This window comes from Neodiprion lecontei, chromosome 7 (assembly GCF_021901455.1).
Source record: "Neodiprion lecontei isolate iyNeoLeco1 chromosome 7, iyNeoLeco1.1, whole genome shotgun sequence".
Taxonomy (NCBI): domain Eukaryota; kingdom Metazoa; phylum Arthropoda; class Insecta; order Hymenoptera; family Diprionidae; genus Neodiprion; species Neodiprion lecontei.
In genome coordinates, this window is record NC_060266.1 from 21,086,682 (window position 1) to 21,108,202 (window position 21,521).

Genomic DNA, 21,521 nt, shown 5'->3' on the forward strand with positions numbered 1-21,521 from the left:
CCCTCTCTAATTTTTTTTTTTTTTTTTTTACTACAGCGCGTCATCGATTCCATGCTATCAACTGTTTCAGTTCGTAATGATAACAACTGATGCAGAAATTTTACACGCTGTGCAATGCCGTTTATTTATTGCAAACAAAACAAACGACCCTTCAACTGTCCTGCGATAAATTCACGCTCAAGTTTTTACCGTTGTTTGAGAAACACTGATTAGATCTACTGCGCATTGCGCGCGCGCAGGTTGAGAGACGCTGCACAGTGGAGGGGGAAACGACTCGCTCAGTTCTTCTTCAGCCTTGCCGCGTGAAGGTTGCGCTCTCTGCTCGTAGTTTGAGTGAGGAAAGAACTCGCTTTTATTGACAGTTCGTATAACGATGCGTGAAAATATTCCAAGACTCTTTTTTTTTTTTTTTTCATCGGATATCATTTTGTACACCGCTTGAGAATCCAGATCCAAGTATCTTTTCATCCGTGGAACATGTTTGATCGTTATTCTACGCGGCTGTAAAATCATCCAAGCGGCTGCGACGTTCGCATGTATTCGGTGTAAATCCCCGATGACCTGGTTTTACCGACTTGTGTATACGTGTAATAATATTATATACGTACAGCGAATTTACCCGCTTTGCACTTCCATGAGCTTTGAATTTCCCTGAGGGAGCCGCCGACTAGCGGTTGTGTTTGCACACGCCGACAGCGTCCACTTTGATCAGCTCTCATACCTATAAAATACCTGTAATATGCAGCTGCGCGCTTTGCCGGGTAATATTTCACCGTTTGCAACATTCGCAATCCGACATTCAGGCCTTCGGCGAGGGAAATTCAAACCCGATTATCGTCACGCCCAGATACCGGATCGAGTGATCGATCATTATTTTAACCAATCAAGAAAGCTCGTTCAACTTTCGGACATTACGAGTATGAAAAACGAGCACGCATTCTTCTTCACAGATATCAAAATATGTAATTGTGTTTTCAATTCGGTTATATTTCGCGATTAAAATACGTTCGATGACCTCGATTCGTCGTTGATCAGCTATCCGGTTTCGAATTCTTCATCCCCGCTAATTGTTCGATGAAATCCCATTCGAAATTCGTGCCTTCGAGCTTTCGATGCATCGTGGTTTCGCCGGGGAAGCCTGATTAGAACGTATCGTGTGATCAGGCATGCGTAAAACCAGCAGACGATTAATTAACTGCAAATCCTATGCAGTGTTCATAGAGTAAAATGCTAACAAGTTGTCCGCATAGCCAAAAATCGTCGTGATATTCGATGTAAATTCGTCGCTGTTTGTTCCGTAAAGAGAGGTTATCAAAATTTTCTCTCATTCTCGAAACTCTCGGTGACGTTCGGCTGGGAAATATCAAAAAACACGATCAAACTCATCGCTGTAAAAATACATAAACAACGGGTGCGCAGCTGCCGTGCAGGCGTATCGGTATTTCCACTGGACATTGTCTCGACGTGTTTCTTGATTAAAACTTTGTTCCATCTGCAGAACTGTCTGACAAAGTTTCCCCGCCAAACGCACACACACACGAATGTTTGCTTATACTGTGACTAACTCTACGTCGTCACAAAGCTTTGTCTTACAGGTTTCCCGCAAGTTGGGGTACGGTCGGAGTTACAGCTGAGAGAAAAGTTGAAATTGAAGAGTGGAAATGTTGCTAAATTTACATGTACCTGTACATTTCTAACCACGATCGTAAAACGATGTGCGTGTTGTACCTGACAGCGAAGAAAAGAAAAATTCTCTTCGATTTAAAAACACAATCGTGTTCTACGATTTTTTTTAATAATTTTTTTCTTCATTTTGAGATAACAGATTCATCGATTCTGATGAAGCATCGGAAGATAGAAATTTTTCGTACTTCTGAGGCTTTTGGTTTCAGAATGGCGAATTTCTCAACTTTCAAACATTGATTTCATTTGTTACAATAGCTAGAAAAATTTAGTAAAACAGGTATCGTTGAAAAAAAAACTGTTTGAATATTGTTGGACTTACGAAAAACGAGGTACGCGTAACCATTTTGCGCTATCGTCGATCCTTTTTTTGTTATTGCAACGCAAAATCAGTTTCTGAGGTTTACTCTACTTTTTTAGCTAAACAAGGCTTTAACGTCAATTTATTCTTGCACGAGCGTTAAATTTGCGCAACAGTTGCAAGAAAATCTATCAACAGTGATCGTAATGAGAAAGAATAGTAACGGATGATAGACTTTCCGGTAACGGCTAGAAAACTAATTTTCATTTTGCTTACATTAATCATAATATCAATATACGTCACAAAGAACACCTAAACTTTTAATTTTAGGCCTCCAGTTGATGTTGGAAAAGTGTATCTGACAAGTTTTTTTTTTCCATCATCAATTGAATCTCATAAAATAATAATATAATATAATATAAACTTTTAATTTAGGAGAATAAGATTTCCGGTTAATACATCGTCGTGTTACGGATCGTGATCCTTAGGTTGAATGCAAATGTTCAGGAAATAAATAATAACAGAAGTGCTGCAACGTGTTTCTTCAAAGATTCTGAGGGGAGAAAAAAAAAAAAAAGAAAACTATTGTAAATACGAACAAAAACCCAAAAATCAAACGATCTTTTCACCGAGTCTCTCTTTAATTTTAAAATAAACCTTTTAGGGGTTGCCACCGTGAAAAAATCGTGAATTAATTTTTTCTCACACACCACAACGTCTATGATTCGTAAATAAATTGCATGATAATTCAATCGTGACGTGAAAAATTTCCTCAACCAGCGAAGCCTCCGAAGATCGAAGAGCCGAGGCGTTTCGCTGTGTAACCGCTATATGTATACAAAGTCTCGTAAGTCAGGCCCGAGGCCATTCAATTTCTTTGCTGAAATTACCAGCTAATTTACCTCGCGCGGAGTGACGAGGAAAGAGCTCATCCACCATAAAATTTCACTCAAATTAATTACGAGGATTTTACGAATATTCCCGTTTCTTCTTTTTTTTCTTCTTTCTCTCTCTCTCTCTTCTCTTTATTACTCGACTTGTATTTTTTTTTTTTTCACCGTTTTTCTTCTCAACTCCGTAATACGCCCGTCTTTTGATCCCCATTTTCCGCCTCGAAGCTGCTCCGCCGGTTTAATCATCAACGTCACCGAAACAGATTTAGTTTGATTGTTGCTCTGCGATTAATTTTTCTCGTTATACAAAAATTCCTCGGCTTTGAGAAATGAATTTGAGCATAATTTTCTCAAGATTGATCGATTAATCAACGAACCAGCTAATTGAAAACAATCAATCGAGGCCTAAGATTAAGCCAATAATCCTACAGCCGTGATATTATGGTTATTTTAGAGGGCGATGGATTAGCGTTAATTCCACGGGGTAACTCGGAAGGCATCCAGGTGTGGGAACACGACGTGATTGCGGGCAGTAACGCAGTCCGGAGTCAATTCTCACCACATTCTCGATACTCTTGTTACAAGATATCACCTGTAATAAAGCCGAATAGTCACCCCGAATAATCGACCCCTCTTCGATTACCGAAAGGTGCGGGTAAAAAATCAGAAAAACGAAAAATCAGAATGGTCAGAATTCCGAACATAAATATATCGAAAACTCACAATCGCGAAGGAAAAAAGTGGTGAATCTTCATTAAGCCAGAGATAATGGAAATAGAATATAAAAGTATCGATATTTAAAGTTTTAGAATTTAGAATACACAACTGGTGAAAATTCCGAAAGGCCGTTGGCAGAATGAGGCAAATACGATTGCTCGAAATCACAAATAAATAACCTTCGGATGGATCCTAAAGTAGAATTTTCGTCTATTCGAATTCGTAAATGCGAAGGATCAAGAATCAGAACGGTTAGAACTTCGGGTAGTTGTCTCGTAGACGGCTCGGAATATAGAATTGCGTTATATCAGAATCGTCGGAATGAAGAGTCGCAATATATGAGAAGAGTCAGGCACATCGTCGGCCACACTCTAAAGGCCCGACCCAACAGCTTCAACGACTCAAAGTTGTCCGTTTGCATCGCGTTCTTTCTTCTTCGTTAAGCATCGAGTAACGAATTTGTTTGATTCTGTATACAAAACATTTTACAAGTAAAAATAGAACAGTTGGATAGACTCGGAATGTGAAATTCTGGTGGTGAGTCATCCATACGGTTACTTTCGGAATATCTATCTTTCTGAAACGTACGATTCTGAATAATGACCCTTTTACATTCTGGATGTTAACTTTTATTTTTATAATATTTGGACAATCGAAAATATGAAACCTTCTACAAATTCATTCTCTGGAACATCGACTCAATACATTATTAAATTCTGCATCTCTGAATTCTAGAATCAACGTTTTCCGAAGTAAGTGGGTTCGGATAATAGAGCCCTCAAGTAAATACATTTTAGGTAATCTGCAGCTTTTTATCGGGCACCATTCGGGACTTAAAATTTCTGACAGTATTTTTTCTCCCATATTTGTTATTCGAGTTTATTAAATTCGGAATTCTTGCCATTCTGATTTTCGGTTTGTTTGATTTCTTACCCCCACCCGATTACTTCACTTCGATCAATAAATAAACGTCTTTTCTTGTGCCTAGTTTACACGAATGATTTGCCGTCTTTTGCTGTTTACATCGAGAAAAACTAACAGGGGTATCAAAGTATATCTTTTTCTTCAAACTTTGTCATCATCATCGGAACACAGATTTTAAACTCACGCCAATGTAAACGAATAATCAATTTAACCTGCAATAATAGAACAGACGAGAAAAAAAAAAAAAAAAAAAATGTGGAGAGATGAAACAAAAAAAGCCAAAAAAAAATTGTCCAACGGTCGAAAGATTTGATCCCACTTCATTTTTATGCTACGCAGTTATCTTTTGTTCAACTTGGTAATGAGATTTTCGTTTTTTTTTTTTTTTTCTTTTCCTTGTTTTCTACTTCTTTTTTTCACACACGAACCGTTTTCGCTAGACTTTTCAGGTGACAAGAAACGAGGTCATCCGCATGTTGCAAATTGCATATCGTATAAAAATGATGCTGAAATTTGTTCAACTTTTGGAACGGCTTTTTAAATTTCGCTTTTTTTTTTTCTCTCACCCTTTTTCGCGCAGCAAAAATCGGCAATCGGCGAACGGCGGATTCTGCGGCGATTAAACGAGCCCACCTCGCAACTTCGACGGCTGTGTGTACTTGACGGAAATTTGCATAGATATGCCGGCGCGATGCTATCGGGAGTTACAGCCGCGCAATATCGTCCCGGGTAACGTTTATAACCGCGATTAAGTAAGATGAAATAACGCGGCCGTTCAGCGGGCTGGATATCTCGGAGGTACACCGTTTTGCTTCACGACGTTCTTTCATCCACGGTTCTACAAAATCCGCAGTATTATCTGAATATCAGCACGCAAAAAAGTCCCAACTCACCGATTTTTTACGGGGGATTAACGCTTGGAATATTTGAAATGTTGTTTTCTTTTCTTTTTTTTTTTTATTTCTTTTTTTTTAAACATTTTTCGGGATCGTATAATTGTACTATATTGTGCGACGTTCGTTGTCGAACGGCGAAAAGAGAGTCAGAAACTGAAGGAAGGACTGAAAAAAAATAAATAAAAATTTTCCGAAAGATTAAAAATCCGAAAGGCAAAGGGACGAATAAAGTTTTTTCCGAAATCACATTTTTTTTTTACCCATTTAATGAACCCGCAAACATCGTTTTGTTCAAATTGTGATTAAAACTGCAAGTCTACAAGAAAAAATACATTCTTTTGGACTTCGATGTGGTTTGATCAAATTTTTTATCAACGCTTTAGAAATTTTACTCACTTTTACAGAAATACGTTTCAATTACCAATTTTTTCACGACATCCTTCTCTTTTCGTCCGATTTATACTAGAAATTTTCATTCACTGATATTTCAGTTTAAAAAGGCAAAAACTTCAAAATAAAAAACCTTCACTTTTGCGATTTAGAAAAATTTCATTTGTTACGGTAACTAGAAAAATTCAGTAAAACGGGTATCGTTAAAAAAAATTGTTTGAATATTGTTGGAATTGCGAAAAACGAGGTACGCGTAAACATGATTTTTTTTTCTTTCTGAATCATCATTTCATTTTTCTGATTTTCCTCTAATGTAGTTTAACGAAGGACAAAAACCACACCCGAGGGTGGCAAGTAATGGTTAAAAATTATAACCTCGTGAAACCGATCAGTTATTTTGCGCTCAAATGAAAAAAAAAAAAAAAAAACGAGGAAAAAGAAATGAAAACGACACGGAAAAAATTGTAAAATTTCGCTACGTTGGAAAGGAATTTTTATGAACTCACTTTTAAACACTTTCAATGGTTTTGCAGTAGGAGCGAAAAGAGCTTCGCGAATGCGAATTGCGCATTTTTCATGGGTCGTAAAAGGCTGGAAGGAAGAACGAAGAGGACTCGAGGAGCAGATCAATTAACGCAGGTCATTATGTAGGCCGACTGCACGATCTGATAGGGTTAAACTTTTAACGGGACTGTTTCCGTTCGCATATTTGATACCGGTGTGAATTTAGAAGAAAGGGTCTTTAACCGAGGTTCATGCAAATCGTAGATGGTGGGGGGGGGGGATAATTATCTCATCGTAAGAAGAAATGACTCTTACCATTTTCGCCCACATTATTCTCTTCATTTTCTTTCTCACGCTCGTTTCATTTTACTCAAAATTATCTCTTACAGAGGTCTCGGAATTGGATCGTTAAAACTGTTCAATATTCAAGCTCAGGTATTTTGCATTCATTAGCATGTATTCGTTGAGATCAAAAAAAAAAAAAAAAAAAAGAGAGAGAAAAAAAATCTCTCATCTCAGAAAACGTCGTTTGAAATAATTATTTCGTGTTATCATTTTATTTTAGTCTATCCATGTTCGAGATCCCGGTTATTGATCATTTTAGATCGATGATTTAGATCGTGATAATGTCGTTTTTTTGTTTTTTTAACGAAAAATATGTAAAACAAAATCTTATGAAATTCAGATGATCCGATGAAATGATATTTGAAGAATAAGAAATGAAAAAATTAGTCTGTATCGTCCAATGAAATTTGACCAACGCTGCACTCAGAGATATTTCTATCTCCGGTTACCGCTCAGTCCTTGACTATTTTCATTACGATCACTGTTGCTGTATCTTCTTGCAACTGTCGTGAAAATTTAACGCTAAAATTTAAAGCATTCGACTAAAAAAGTAGAGTAAACCTCAGGAACTGATTTTGAGTTGCAATTGCCAAAAAAATGTCGACAATAGCGAAAAATTGTTACGCGTACGTCGTTTTTCGTAAACCCAACAATATTAAAACAGTTTTTTTAACGATCCCTGTTTCACTGATTTTTTTCTAGTTCCTGTAAGAAATGAAATATTTCTGATACGATTTTGGCTTGGAAAGAAAAATAAACGGAAGCAAATTTAAGTGGAATTTGATTTTATACAAATTGTTTATCGAACAACCAAATTTTGTCGATTCGATTTTGGGTGTTTCATTTCTTGAAAATTTCTCCGGGTAAAGTTTTTCGCAGTATTTAATTTCCCTCTTTTCTTTCGGATTTCATAACCGGTACGCATAACAGACGTTTCATTTTGCGTCGAGTTTCCATTAGCAAGTAGAGTCATGGGTTCGTTTATATAGTTGGTACGGCTTGACTAAATAATTATATGTATAGCCGAAGCCTTAATCAACCTCATTCAAATGCATGTATGCCGGGAAACTAATTTGAAAATGGCAGATCGTGTTAGCATACCACCTAGAATGGCTTTTCCGGAAAGCCATTAGCCAGTCGGGCACTTATGTAAGGGTGCCGATGGTGGTAGTCCTGGTGGTAGAAGAGCGGTGACAGAGTTTGTTCGGATAAAAGGATGGGGTGCGAAAATTGGAAAAATCAAAAAATCGACCGAACGAAATGAGGAAACTCGAACTACCGACAGGTAAAAACGTAGAAGAATCACAAATACGAATTGAAGATTACTCGTAGAATATAAAAATTGAAAACGCAAGAGTATAAAAATAAATTTTTCAAAATACCGAAACTTTTTCTTTTTCAGGCAAATTTTCGAAAATCTCAACCTCTGTACGTTCGTCATTCGTTGTTTTAAAACTCGCATCTCGAGAATTTTGGATTTTCCACCAGTCGACTTTTTGATTTTTCGGAATTTTGACCCCCGCAATATGTACGCGAAAAAGAAAAGGACATATCTACGATATTAAAGCGCTCGCAATGTAGAGAAAGAAATTAAACGAACGAGTGAAAATTTGCAACGGAAGAAAGATTCGCGAAACACTTGGAAAAGCTCAGACCTTGGGATAATTAAATTCTCTGTAAGCTTTGCGAGAAATTGTAAAGAAATCTAAATTAGATTCCAGGCAAAAGATGATCGTCAATTTTTATTATTTTCATACTTTGTTTTCGCATTTTCAAAGATCCATAAATTTGTAACACAATTATTTCGCAGTCCGAAGAGATCGTCGAGTCATAAAATGACGAAAGAATTTCTCGGGTTTCTGTGAGCTGTCCGTAATTTTCACATTTTTGTCAGTTTATTCAAATATTCGTTCGGTGATTGACAGCAATATTTACTTATTTATTAGTTCAAGAATGACAAAAAGGCGTGAAAAGTGAGGGAACGAAGAAAGTGAAATTCGATGAAAGGAAAAAACAAAATAAATAAGTGAAAAAAGGAACCGACGGAAGAGAAGAGAAGAGAAAGAATTACGGATACGGAAAGAAAACGTTATTGAATTTTTAAAAGCTCCGCAGCTTTCGCACACCCGCCCGCCTCTTAAACCGTAAAAGCAACATTTTGTCGTAAAATTGAACCCCTCGAACCCCTTTCGTCGTTTGCATGCGTATTTCTAACCTATTCCAAATACTGTATCGGATGGTGTACGTTTTTTATAACCTTTATGAAACACGCGATATGCACAGGCCTGTTTCATACATATATGTAAAGTATTGGGATCGTTGCTGCAGCTTGCGGAATCCTTTGAATAATTCATATGTCAAGTTTTTTTTCGATCAAGACGCGGAAAAGTGAAAGAAAAATTAATATGTATGAAGAAAAAAAAATGAATAATAAATGACAAGAAAGTAAACGGATGGAGGAAACAATTCATCGAAATTGACGAGCCATTCTGTTTATAATCACTGCGGAAGAACGATAATAATTGATGAGCATATTTGTTCAAATTTTTATCCTCGATGTCTATCAACGTGGTTTTTATCACGTTGGGTGGGGGTGAGAAATCGGAAAAACCGAAAATCGGAATGGCCAGAATTCCGAATTTCATAAACTCGTATAACAAATATGAGAGAACAGATACTGTCAGAAATTTTAAGTCCCAAATGGTGCCCAATAAAAATCTGTAGCTTACCTAACATGTATTTAGTAGATGCCTCTATTATCCGAACCCACTTACTTAGGAAAACGTTGATCCAGGAATTCAGAGATGCAGAATTTAATAATGTATTGAGTCGATGTTCCAGAGAATGAATTTGTAGAAAGTTTCATATTCTGGATTGTCCAAATGTTATAAAAATAAAAGTTAAAATCCAGAATGTAGAAGGGTCGTTCTTCAGAATCGTACGGTTGGGAAATATCGGTATTCCGAAAGTAACCGTATCGATGACTCACCACCAGAATTTCACATTCCGAGTCTATCCAACTGATCTATTTCAACTAGTAAAATGTTTTATATTCAGAATCAAAGAAATTCTTTACTCGATACTTAACGAAGAAGAAAGAACGCGACGCAAACGGACAACTTTGAGTCGTTAAAGCTGTTGGGTTGGGCCTTTAGAGTGTGGCCGACGATGTGCCTGACTCTTCTCATATATTGCGACTCTTCGTTCCGACGATTCTGATTTAACGCAATTCTATATTCCGAGCCTTCTACGAGATCACTACTCGGAGTTCTAACCGTTCTGATTCTTGATCCTTCGCATTTACGAATTCGAATAGACGAAAATTCTACTTTAGGACCCATCCGAAGTTTATTCATTCGTGTTTGCGAGCAATCGCATTTGCCTCGTTCTGCCAACGGCCTTTCGGAATTTTCACCAGTTGTGTATTCGAAATTCTAAAACTTTAAATATCGATACTTTTATATCCTATTTTCATTATCTCTGGCTTAATGAAGATTCACCATTTTCTTCTTTCGTGATTGTGAGTTTTCGATATATTAGCGTTCGGAATTCCGTCCATTCTGATTTTTGGTTTCTCTGATTTTTTACCCGTACCCGTCGTTTTTATTTATTGTGCATTCTATTCATTTTCTTATCTCAAAAATCGTTCAAAAATTGTTGAAAAATTTCGATCGAAGAAACAAGAGAAAAAAAGGAAGAAAAAAAAACGAAAAATCGATCGATCTCGTCCGAAGTTTTTTACGTTACAAATGTGTTTCTCGGGTTCTTCGCCGCGTCATTTTCTCTTTGCTCTTCGAGCTTATCCGGCTTGTGAGACGATTACTGTCAGACAAGGTTAACGCCAGAAGCGAGTGAGTGATTTGACTCGCTAGAAGGGATCAGGGGATGCAACCGTCTTGTCTGAATTATAAGTCACAAAAGGATCGCGTGAGCGGAAATTTGACGAGCCTAACTGCGAAGAATTTCGCCTCCTTCTCTCTTTTTGTTCGTTATGTTTTTTTTTTTTTTTTTTTTATTTTATTTTATTTCACCGCTATGATTATCACAGCTTCAGATGCTTTTCTTTATTTCTTTATCCGCTTTTTCAGCTCTCCACTCTGGCGGCGGGCAGTTTGTACCCAAAATTACATCCGCGTTTAGGGCGCGTTTAAGGCTTTATATATAATAAATCGCAAGCTCATAATGCCCGGGGTGTCTCATTCATTAGCAGCACGGGATGTGAATTTATCTTCGTTGCCTTTTGCGGTACGGAAGGATAAGTGAGGAGCCTTTTTATACGTCTGCGTCGTGTTCGTTATTTTGAAAAGAAATTACTTACGGAAGGTGAAAATCGCCCAGCGTCATTTTCATTCTCTCTGCTTTTTATTATGGACTCGTATTTAATCCAGAGGGAAAATCTGAGAAATCGGGAAAACTCGGGGAATTTCGAAAATAAAAACTGAAATTTTTAGTTCTTCATCGACATTTTCATAAAAGTTGGCTTTCGGGCTAGAATATCGTAAATACGTGTAGAAAATTTAATTAAAAGCGATTCTTTATATTTTATCTCGCGTGTAATTGATCAATGTATAAAAAAAAAAAATTCTCTGCGATAAAGGACTATGAAAAAAAAAAAAAAAAAAACTACAGACTAATTCCGTATCAATTTACATGTTTTTGATATTAATATTTCACATTCAGAGGTAACCGCGGAATATTTTCATTTTGAGAAAAGCAGTAACGATGGGAAAGTTGTTGTTGTTTTGTTATTTTTTTTTTTTTTTTTTTTGTGTTTTTTTTCTAATTCGGTATCTTCGCCGTTGCGTGCGTCTTAGGCGGGTAATAAAGTGAAAAAGTTTTGGCCAAACCGCTACGGTAAAGCCGTGCCAGTAAAAGTTGTTGCAAAATTAAACCCAATGCTTGTCTCTGGCTGCAAAACTTCGAGGTCCCAAAGCGGGCTTTAACCTTGTCACGGTTGACTCGCTGGCCAAGTAATTTCAGGAAATGAAAGAGGATCCTCCACATTGCGCGTTCAAAACTTTTCAAATTTTCAACCGAAAAGTGGTCCTCGATAAAAAGGAGCTAGCATTTCGCCGAATGGTTTGATTTTACTTTCCAATTTGGATTCGTTCAATTTTGAATTTTACTTTTCACGTTTTTATGGCAATTTTTTCGCCGAACGATTGGAAATAAGAATTTGATTGAGAGTTGTATTTGTTGAATTATTAGATTCGTTTCAAAATATGAAAAATAAAATACACTGGTTTTATCAACAAAAGCTCAGACATCGATGCCGAATTTTGGATAGCTTTAGAATTGTCATAAAATCTAGTAAGTTCGTCACGTTTTATTTACAAGATTATTTTCGGCAAATTCACTGAAACGGAATTACTCGTCTTCTTCAGTGTTTGAATAAACATTTATTTCCATTTTTTGATTACATTTAATGGAATTTAATATCAAACGACGCCAACGGTTCACAAAAAAGTAGTTCATTCAAATGTGTAGAAATTAATCTTCCTCGTCAAATTAGTCATAGAAAAGTGAAGAAATCGAACGAGTGAAATTGTTTTAACAATTTCGAAGTGATGTGAAATGAAACATTGAAATCTCTAAAATTTTGTTTACGATTCTTACGATGAGCTTACGAATATAATAATTTGACGAATACTTACAATTAGTATACTACACACTGAGAGAGATTTTTATTTCCGGTTACCTTTCGGCCCTTAACTATTTTCATCTTTTACTACAATAGAAAAACATAGTTCCAGGTAGAAAATGAAAATGAAATTCTAGTATCCGTTACTATTCTTTCTCGTTACGATCACCGTTGCTAGATTTTCCTGCAACTGTTGCGAAAATTTAACTTATATTATTACTTATATAATTTACTTATAATTTAAAATATAAATTATTGTTTTTTCACGAACCAATCGTTATACGTATGATCAACTTTCCAAGGGTTGCATCAAGTTTCGTTGTCAGGATAACGAAAATATCGTTCATCTGTTGTGCGATGATTAATCGTTAAAATTAATATCGCGACAAATGATTGTCGGTTCGTAATTAATTTTCTACTCACCGCGTTTAGAAGCGTGAAAACTGTCCTGCGGTGAAATCTGTTCAATCTGAGCGCTGAGACGAGGACGCGGCAGGATTTCCCTGTTCGCGTTTATCTTTTCCACGGCGTAACGAAAAGCGACCTCCTGCTTGTCGTCCACCGGATGAAACAACCCACCTGGGAAATCATATTCATATTCAGAACGCAATTATTCCTCGAAAGATGCCTTTCTCTCTCTCTCTCTCTCTCTCTGTCTCTTTTTTTCTCTCGCCCCTTTTTAAAATTCATCCCCATATCCCGAAGATGAAGTGTTGCGAACCATAGCGGCAATAACAACAGCTTGAAACGAAGACACGTATGGAATTTTTATCCTCTATCGGGAATAGAAAAATTTATCGTATACGCTACAACTTTTCGAATTTCGTAAGAACGGTGACTCAATTTTTCTCATCCTCGATTCTTCTCTCGGTATTTTTAACGATTTACCGTCCAAAATAAAATTTCACAATCAAAAGTGAATCTCGTTGATAATCTTTAATACTTTATGATAAGATATAAAAATCGGAAAAATATCAACCACAATTAAAAACGATGAGAAAATTAAATTTCAAGAAAATTGCAGTTTTCGAAAAGATTAAATTTTGAAAAATTGTGGAAAAAATCATGAATTTTGGATACGTGTTAGTAAAAACGTAGCACGTTACAACTGAGAAGTTTTCAGTGCATTGAACGAATAGTTTCCTAAGTACAGCTTGTAAAAATTTTCGAAATACGGAAATTTCAAAATGATAAAAAAAATTTTCTAAAAATTCGCACGTATTCAGAAAAATCAGCGAATTCATTTTGCGTAACGAAAACAATAATATTCCCTAAAAACTTGCTAAACAATGTTTTGTTCAAACGTTTTATTGATAACTTTCGAGCATTATTATTGCTCAAGTTTAATTCTCTTATCGCCTTTGTTATGGTTGATTTTTTTTTTTTAAACGATTTTTATCTTATCTTATCTTAAACTATCCAGTATTGTCGACGCGACTCACTTTTTGTTGAATCATAGTTTGTTGATTTTTAATATTAACCTCTGTCTAAAATTACACTTTTGTACTACGATGATGAAAGAATATAAAACAATTATACGTCAATATATACAAACAACAATAATAATAATAATGTATAATAATAATAATAATAATAATAATAAATAAAAATAAACGCTCGAGCATACAATTGATACGAAATAAATTATCTCCAATTAGCGTATCGGGGTGGAGAGTTATAAAATTAGTCTTTTACGCGTAGTGACGAGGATTCCCACTTCCTACATGTATTAATTTAATTACAGATAGAAATTGAGGATCTAACGATGTAACGTCGTTATATCGCCTTGCGGATGGTTAACTGCTCAATTTATTTACCCATCGGTGGGTTCAGCGGGCTACCGAAAAGGCCCAAGGGTTACCCATAAGCGCTCCTCTACTGCAAACGAACGCACATAGAATCAATATTTATGGTTTGCCCAACGGAAATCGATTTATCCATGACCCCGTCGGCCATCCGGGATTCCCCTTTCCTCTCAGGCGATCAAACATCGTGAGAAATTATCGGGAATCAATTTTTATCCCCGGATGAATTATCGCTCTGTTTCTATTATTCAATGCCCGAAATCGCCTGCGTTATACAATGTATGGGGGTTTTTTTTTTTTGTTTTTTTTTTTTTTTTTTTTTTTTTTTTTTGTGGAACTTTGGCCTCGCCCCAAAAATTAACCTACGATGATTTTTAGCGATTTCATTGGCGCGGAAGAAAAGATCTAGTCTCAATTAGACGCAAATTCATTGAACTTATTGACACGTTTCTTGCATTCGAGAAAACAGTTTCAGTTGATATTTCATATGAGTTGAAACATTTTTTTTTTATGCGATTACGTTCAAGGAAACGTTATTTCAATTGAACGAAACTTGTCTCGATTTCAGTAACATCGTTTCAAATTCCGGCATCGGACCAATATCGATACATTTAAATTCATCAATTTTACTCTCACCTCTTGTTGAACGATGAATTGCCCTAAGAAAGACTAAAGCAAAATTAAAAAAAAAATAAAATAAAATAAAATAAAATAAACAACAACAACAACAACTCGAATATTCAGATCTAATTTGTTCGAATTGAGTGCGTCGAAAAAAAATCGACATATATATATATTGAAATTATTCGAGAGCGATTCGCAGATGCGGATCGACGTTCTACGTGTGTGATAAACATTCATCGAATTTGTCAAATATATAGCAGAGCGAGCTTTGCCGAGGAGCTTGCGACCCCCGCCCCCCTCTTACCTCTGCATCAGCGCAACGCGTCGCGTGTCATCGTGTAGGCATGTATGTACGTACCAATGAATATCCCATGAATCCTCTCGGCTGATACGACAGTTGTAAACTTTCATTACTATTGACGCTTGGCTTGCGAATCCCAGATTTTACACCATTTACTCCGATTATCGTCCTTTATATTTATTCCCCTGTTTTCGCGCCAGTGAAATTTATGCTTGTTGTTAATATTTTTTTTTTTTTTTTCATCGAAAATTTTTTTTTTTTTCTTTTCCCCAGCGCGGATAAAATTCTCGATCAATTTCATCGTCCGCGAATAATCTTAACAGCGTTTGCGAAGAGATACGTTCAATTTGTTTATTTTTTTTACTAATTTTTTTTATATTTGTTTCTAATAATCGCGGAACTGTAATTATCTACGTAGTTTTTTGTACCCGGGAGAAAAAAAATGTTCCATTTGCGCTTCGATGATCGACTCGACTCTATACAGTTTTTGTTTAATTTTTTTCAAATTGCAACGTCACATTAACAAAGTATCGACGGATCTGAAAAAGTTGTCGTTAAGAATATTTGGCGAGTCAAGAATCGACGCGGTTTAGCAATTTTATTACAAAATATTATTACAAATTATTACAAAGTAAAAAAAATATCTCAGTTACCGATTTTGGTTATCAAACGGCTTTGAATTCATGATGAAAAATCTGATGAATTCATCGGATTTCACTTTTACGTCGCACGGGTAATTTTATTCAGAAAACTCTTTCCTGCCGATTGTGCGAAAGAATTGTTTTTTTCCAATATTTTGCACGGTCGATCTAATATTGCCGTATGAATATGCCGATCGAATATTTAACAATGCCAAAGTAACAAAGAAGAGTTTTTCAGTGATTTCGATGCGAGTAGTTGAATAAAATCAAACGAAATGACTGAAGTTGTTATTATGTTTGCTTTTTTTTTTTTTTTTCAACAATTTTACAGCGATTCAAAGTGTAAAACAGTGTAATTCTGGACAAACAAAGACCGGTTCGTTAATTAAATTAACATATCTCGAAACAGTCGCGTAAAATTCGTACAACGAACAACGGTACTGTGAAAATTCGTTGACGTAAGAATGTTCGGATGTTGGGGAAGAAAGTTTGTATATTTTGATCGACGCGTTTACAGGGGGTACGAAAATCGCTACCGAGGTATTCGGCAGGCGGAAACGTTTACGCATCAAGTGCGGAAGTCGGTGGGAAATTGCGATACAACGGCTTCGGTGCGGAGGTGAAAGAAAAAGAAAACTGCTTCCGGTGAGAGGCGCTGGCTCGCAGACTCTTACCTATCCTAATGAAATCAGGAAGGGCACTGGCAGAGGCGACGAAGACCGCCAACAGAAGCAGCCTTGTGGCCATTTCCGGTTCCGGAACGCCCCACGCGCTTCCTTCCCCGCCCCCCTCCTTCCACTTCGACTTCACCTTGTTATCAACACCCCCGAATGACGCCGAGACGCGGAATATCACGCCGCTGAAACACAAAAAACAAACAGGACGATAATTTGAGTATAATTCAAATGTACAATTATTAGAATCGTCCTTTTTTTTTTAGAGGGTTGACGAATATTTTTCGCCTCATCCCATCCAAATCAACTTCAAATAATTCAAAAAAAACACAGTTGCCCAATTTTTGTCACATTTTTATCTCAACTCTAAGACAGTCCGTTTTGCGATCGAACTTTCTTTTTGAAATAACATGGGAAAAAACATTTCTTCTCGTTATATATTTTATCGTAAGAGTAATAATGATGAAAAGAAAAAAAAAAAAAATCTGTAACTTCGAGACTTTATTAGGCATTGGTGATGCTATCTTTGAAAAAATTCACATCGTTGTACCGGATAATTTGGACAAATTTCACTTTCTTTGAACAAAAGAAAAAAAAAAAAAAGTCAGATTTCGAGGGTTTGCAATTGAATAGGTTTTTATTCAATGGATTGATAAATATTTTTTATTCAACCAAGTGTCATCGCAGAACAAGAATAAATGTTCGATAAATTGTATAGAAATTTACTCTTCGCTTCGAAGTAATTTTTTTTCAGCTCCTTGCGTACTTTTTTTTTTTTTTTTTTTTTTACGAATTTCAAATCAGAGGAAGAAAAGTTTCATAGTCTTCGACAAAATCGATATTTGATTGTATATTTCATATTTTAATGAATTTTCGCGGTCAAATTTCTGTGAAATAATAATTGATAAGGATTAGAAATAAAAAAATTTGTCATTCCTTTTCATTACACTAAACTGACAAATTGTTTGTAACGGGCAATGTAAATAGAAAAACAAAGCTCAGTGAATATCACATTAACGATATTGAAAACAAGGAAAGAACAAAAAGTTCGATACAATTCTCAAGAAATTATAAACAAACGAATTACTTTCTTCAATTTCGATTGACATTTTTCTTCATTTATCCGCGTATAATTTGTCGGTACATAAAATCTCTCGATGAAATTCCGGTGAAACATGAATTTCGACTTTACTTTCAAATTATACAATTACGTTGTCATTTTGTTCGATCAATTTTTCCTCTCGATTATTCACCGCGTTCATATTTCGGCAACAAATCTGTGTGCATCAAGTATTATCACGCACGTATCAAGCATATTAAAGTCGATATCTCAAACGGACCTTTACAAGGACGCGAACAGTAAGTAAACACTCTTAGTTCTTCGAGCAATGTTTGTGTTCGTCTTACGATTTCAGTCGTAATTTCGCTGCGCGTCGATGAACACACGCGTGAAATTATCGTTACGAAAAGTTGGTGAAAGCCGTTTAAACGTTCGTTAAACTTAACGCGTATTATATTTATGGGGAAATATTGTTAATCTAATTCGTTAATTTAGAAAAATCAAGTTGAGGAAATTATTGAAGAAGATTATAAAGGTTGATTTAATAAAATTCTTCAATTAGCCATTCGGTTGAATATATCAAGTTTTTACTCTCTTCAATCATATACATGTATAATAGAGTGAGCGTAAAAAACTAAACTATCGAATCTATGATCTTAAAAGGAACTATTTACTGAGAAAAATGTTCACCCGTTTGGAACATTTTTTTAGCTGAATTTTAAAATGTGTCGCTGGCCATTTGAAATTTGCCATTCAAATAATACGCAGAAGAATTATTCTTTCATTAAAAATGATCTAACTTTCGAACCGTTTGAGATTAAAAAAATTTCAACGCATATTCTTGTAGGGAATTGAATTCTTTAAAAAAAGACCCGGGTGTTCATTTTTTATAGTGAAAAATTCAGAGACTTACGGGCCGTGAAAGTAGAAGAAAAGCGGAAATATGCAGTTTTAGGGCTCTACTAGGGAATACTTGATAAAAATTACATATCATATTTTCGTAGCAATCAAAATTATAGTGAACGAAGTGATTACTTTCCGAACTCTGATTTTTTATTTACAGTGAAAAGTGCAGTGAATAATGAATATCTTGAATGCTGCTAGTTTGATTTTTTACAGCGTTTGTGCAATCAAATTTCGCCAAAGATGAAACCGGAAACAGCTGAATTTTGATCGTCGTCAACCTCGAGGTAATTAGTTCTTAATATTTTACGATTTTCGCGACTGATAATCGAGCCTGATTTTCGTTTCGCCACTTTTTGCAACTTTAAATATAATTGCGTTCTCGGACGATTTTTACACCGCGAAAATTCGTCACGTTTAATCCCGATTGTCTTTCTTTCTTTGAAAGAAATTCTAAAATTCTTTGATCAAAGAATGCAAGAAAAAAAAAAAAAGAAAAGAAAAAGCTCCAAGAAATTTATTCCGAAGAACAATAAATTCGGTGTAATTTCTGCTATTGAAACTGTAACGAAACTTACAAACGAATCAGTTTTTTTTCCTCTTCCGTCACTCGCAACAATTGATCCTCGCTTTTGCCCGAAATCAAATCTTTCATCGCATTATTTAATTATTCCTAGTAACATGAAATTCCAGATAATTTTTATCGAGTATAAAATATGTAGAGATGCAATTTTGCGATTATTCGTATCGAACTGTAATATATCGTCTGCAATGAATCGCTGGGGAAAAATCACGGTTTGATCCCATTAGATTAAAATGGTGGATTTTGGTCGGTTGACTTTTGCAGCGTGATCTTGACGCTGGATTTTCCTTGCACTCCTGGCACGATGCAGGCAACAAATTGCAACTGCGAATGGATAATCCGTGGGTAATCGGATTTATCAGGGTCTCGAATACGGAATCCAATTGCAAGTCACCGCGATTTCAGCCAAGTTCAGATTCGAATTGATTATACGCGACCGATTGAGCAGAAAATTGAGAAATAAAATCCTCGCAGATTTATTCTCGCAGACGGGTGTATGCGAATATTATTCAAATCGAATATAAGTATCCCAAAAAATATTCAACGCTGTGAAAATTGAATTAGAGATGATTTCTCTTACGCTGAGAAGAATTTCATTTGTTACAGTAACTAGAAAAATTGAGTAAAACAGGTATCGTTAAAAAAAAGCTGTTCGAATATTGTTGGAATTACGAAAAACGAGGCACGCGTAAACATTTTGCGCTATCGTTGATCCTTTTTTGTTAATTGCAACGCAAAATCAGTTTGTAAGGTTTACTCTACTTTTTTAGTTAAACAAGGCTTTAACGTCAATTTATCGTTGCACGAGCTTTAAATTTTCGCAACAGTTGCAAGAAAATCTAGCAACAGCGATCGTAATGAGAAATAATAGTAACGGATACTAGAAAACTAATTTTCATTTTCTACCTAGAACTATATTATTTTTAATAAAATTGAGTGATAAAATTCTTGCTGGACGGTGCTCTGAATTTTTTACTTTTCATCAACTCTGGTCGTGTAAGAAAAGTATCGGTTTAGGTCGAAAATAAATTTTTCCAATTTCAACGAATCTTCACGTTTTTCAACTACTAGTATACGAAAATTACTTTCTTTCAACTCTTGGAACAACGATCTCGGAAACAATTGGATGAAAAAACCTAAAGCTTACAGGATTTTACAACGAAATGATGGGCATGAAAAAATTCCATGTGCCGGAATTAAATCGATTTTCAATATTCCAGCGACAAGTCTATAATTTTTCGAAATAAACAATTATGTTTTTTACAGTCTGTGCCTTTAATTGAAAAAAAAAGAATACACAAATTTCCACATCTTTCTTTAAAACTTTTTCATCTGGCTGCCAAGTCCTGTCAGTTTCAGATTTTTCACTCGGCTCGACTCTTTCCTTATTTCATTGCGAAGAAAAGTATCGTGAAAAAAACGAAACTGTTTTTTCGGCTTACTTCAACCATAAACTTGTAAATTCATGACAATTTTCTCAAGTCAGAGTCAAGATTCATGAATATATTTATAACCGGTAATTTGAAATGGAAAAGTTACTTAATAAAAAAACTCGAGTTTTTATCAATCTTATGTTTTGTATATCAAACCGTACAACTTTAGCAAACATATTACACCAGAAATTTTTCAACGTCACATAATGAATTTCCCTAAAATTCTTCTCCTGGTTACTTTTTAACAAAATTTTGAGATGAGTTTACGATTTCAGATTTTAAATAACAGATTTCTTCATACGGTACAAAAACCGGAAAAAATAAGAAAGGAGAAAAAGAATCGATTTAAATTTCGTGATCCATGCTTCGCTAATAATGATGAAACGTAAATTCGCGTGAATCGATTTCGACGTTTTAAAATTCTTGAAATTCATATTCGAAACAGAGTTAAAGAGAGAGAGAGAGGTATTTTTCTATCCTCTCTTCAATTACCGCTGTAAAAAAATCGGGCATCCGTTCTTCTTCGGTTGAGGAGAAGAAATGAAAAATCATGGAAGCGCGAGACATCCGTTTCAAAGAATAGGAAAACCTTTCTCCCTTTAAGCTCACCTGAGAGAAAAGAGAGAGAGAGAGAGAGATAGAAAGGTAGTGAAAATTTCGTTCGAACGCGTCAGTCGGAACGGTGTCTTTCGTTTTTCCCGTGATTTTTCCGCGAATTTCGCATTCCCGTTTCTCTCGAAGCCTCGGGCCTATTAATACATAAATCCCGGTTTCCACGCTCCGAAATTTCCCGTCGGTTGAATAAAATTTCGGCACCGCCGAGCCGGAATGAAACAATTAGTGCGTTCCTGGTCCAACCGTCTCCTCTCGTATAATTGACACGTCAGTCCCGGCGCCAAGGGCTGAATAAAACCGAGCCCGTCGTCCCACTTATCTTCCCACTCGAACCCGGGATTCCCGTCGCGTACAGGACCGCGGGTCCTTTTGACCGAGAGCCGAAAGGACCTGACCGCAGAAAACGGTAAAAAGAACCAATAAAAAAAAAAAAAAAAAAAAATTAAAAAGAAAAGAAAGGCAGAAAAAAAAATACAACACCCGAATATCGTTTTTTTTTTTTTTTTTTGCTAAGACCCGACGCATTCTCGGCGAAACGAATAAGAGAATCGACAGTTGTTTGAAATACCTTCGAAAAGATTTTTGTCC

The 21,521-nt window shown here is 35.8% G+C and overlaps 1 protein-coding gene across 7 annotated transcripts in view; it reads right to left on the reverse strand.

The window, feature by feature from the left end:
• The window catches only part of LOC107225915 (glutamate receptor ionotropic, kainate 2), a 251,204-nt gene that overhangs the window by 104,167 nt on the left and 125,516 nt on the right, over positions 1–21,521 (reverse strand). For all 7 annotated transcript variants that reach the window (XM_046744598.1, XM_046744601.1, XM_046744596.1 and 4 more), the window contains exons 2-3: positions 16,340–16,524; positions 12,718–12,873 (exon numbers count right to left, since the gene is read on the reverse strand). In XM_046744598.1, coding sequence (XP_046600554.1) covers positions 12,718–12,873; positions 16,340–16,412 — 229 coding nt within the window. In that variant the 5' untranslated portion in view covers positions 16,413–16,524. The remainder of the gene's footprint in view (positions 1–12,717; positions 12,874–16,339; positions 16,525–21,521) is intronic.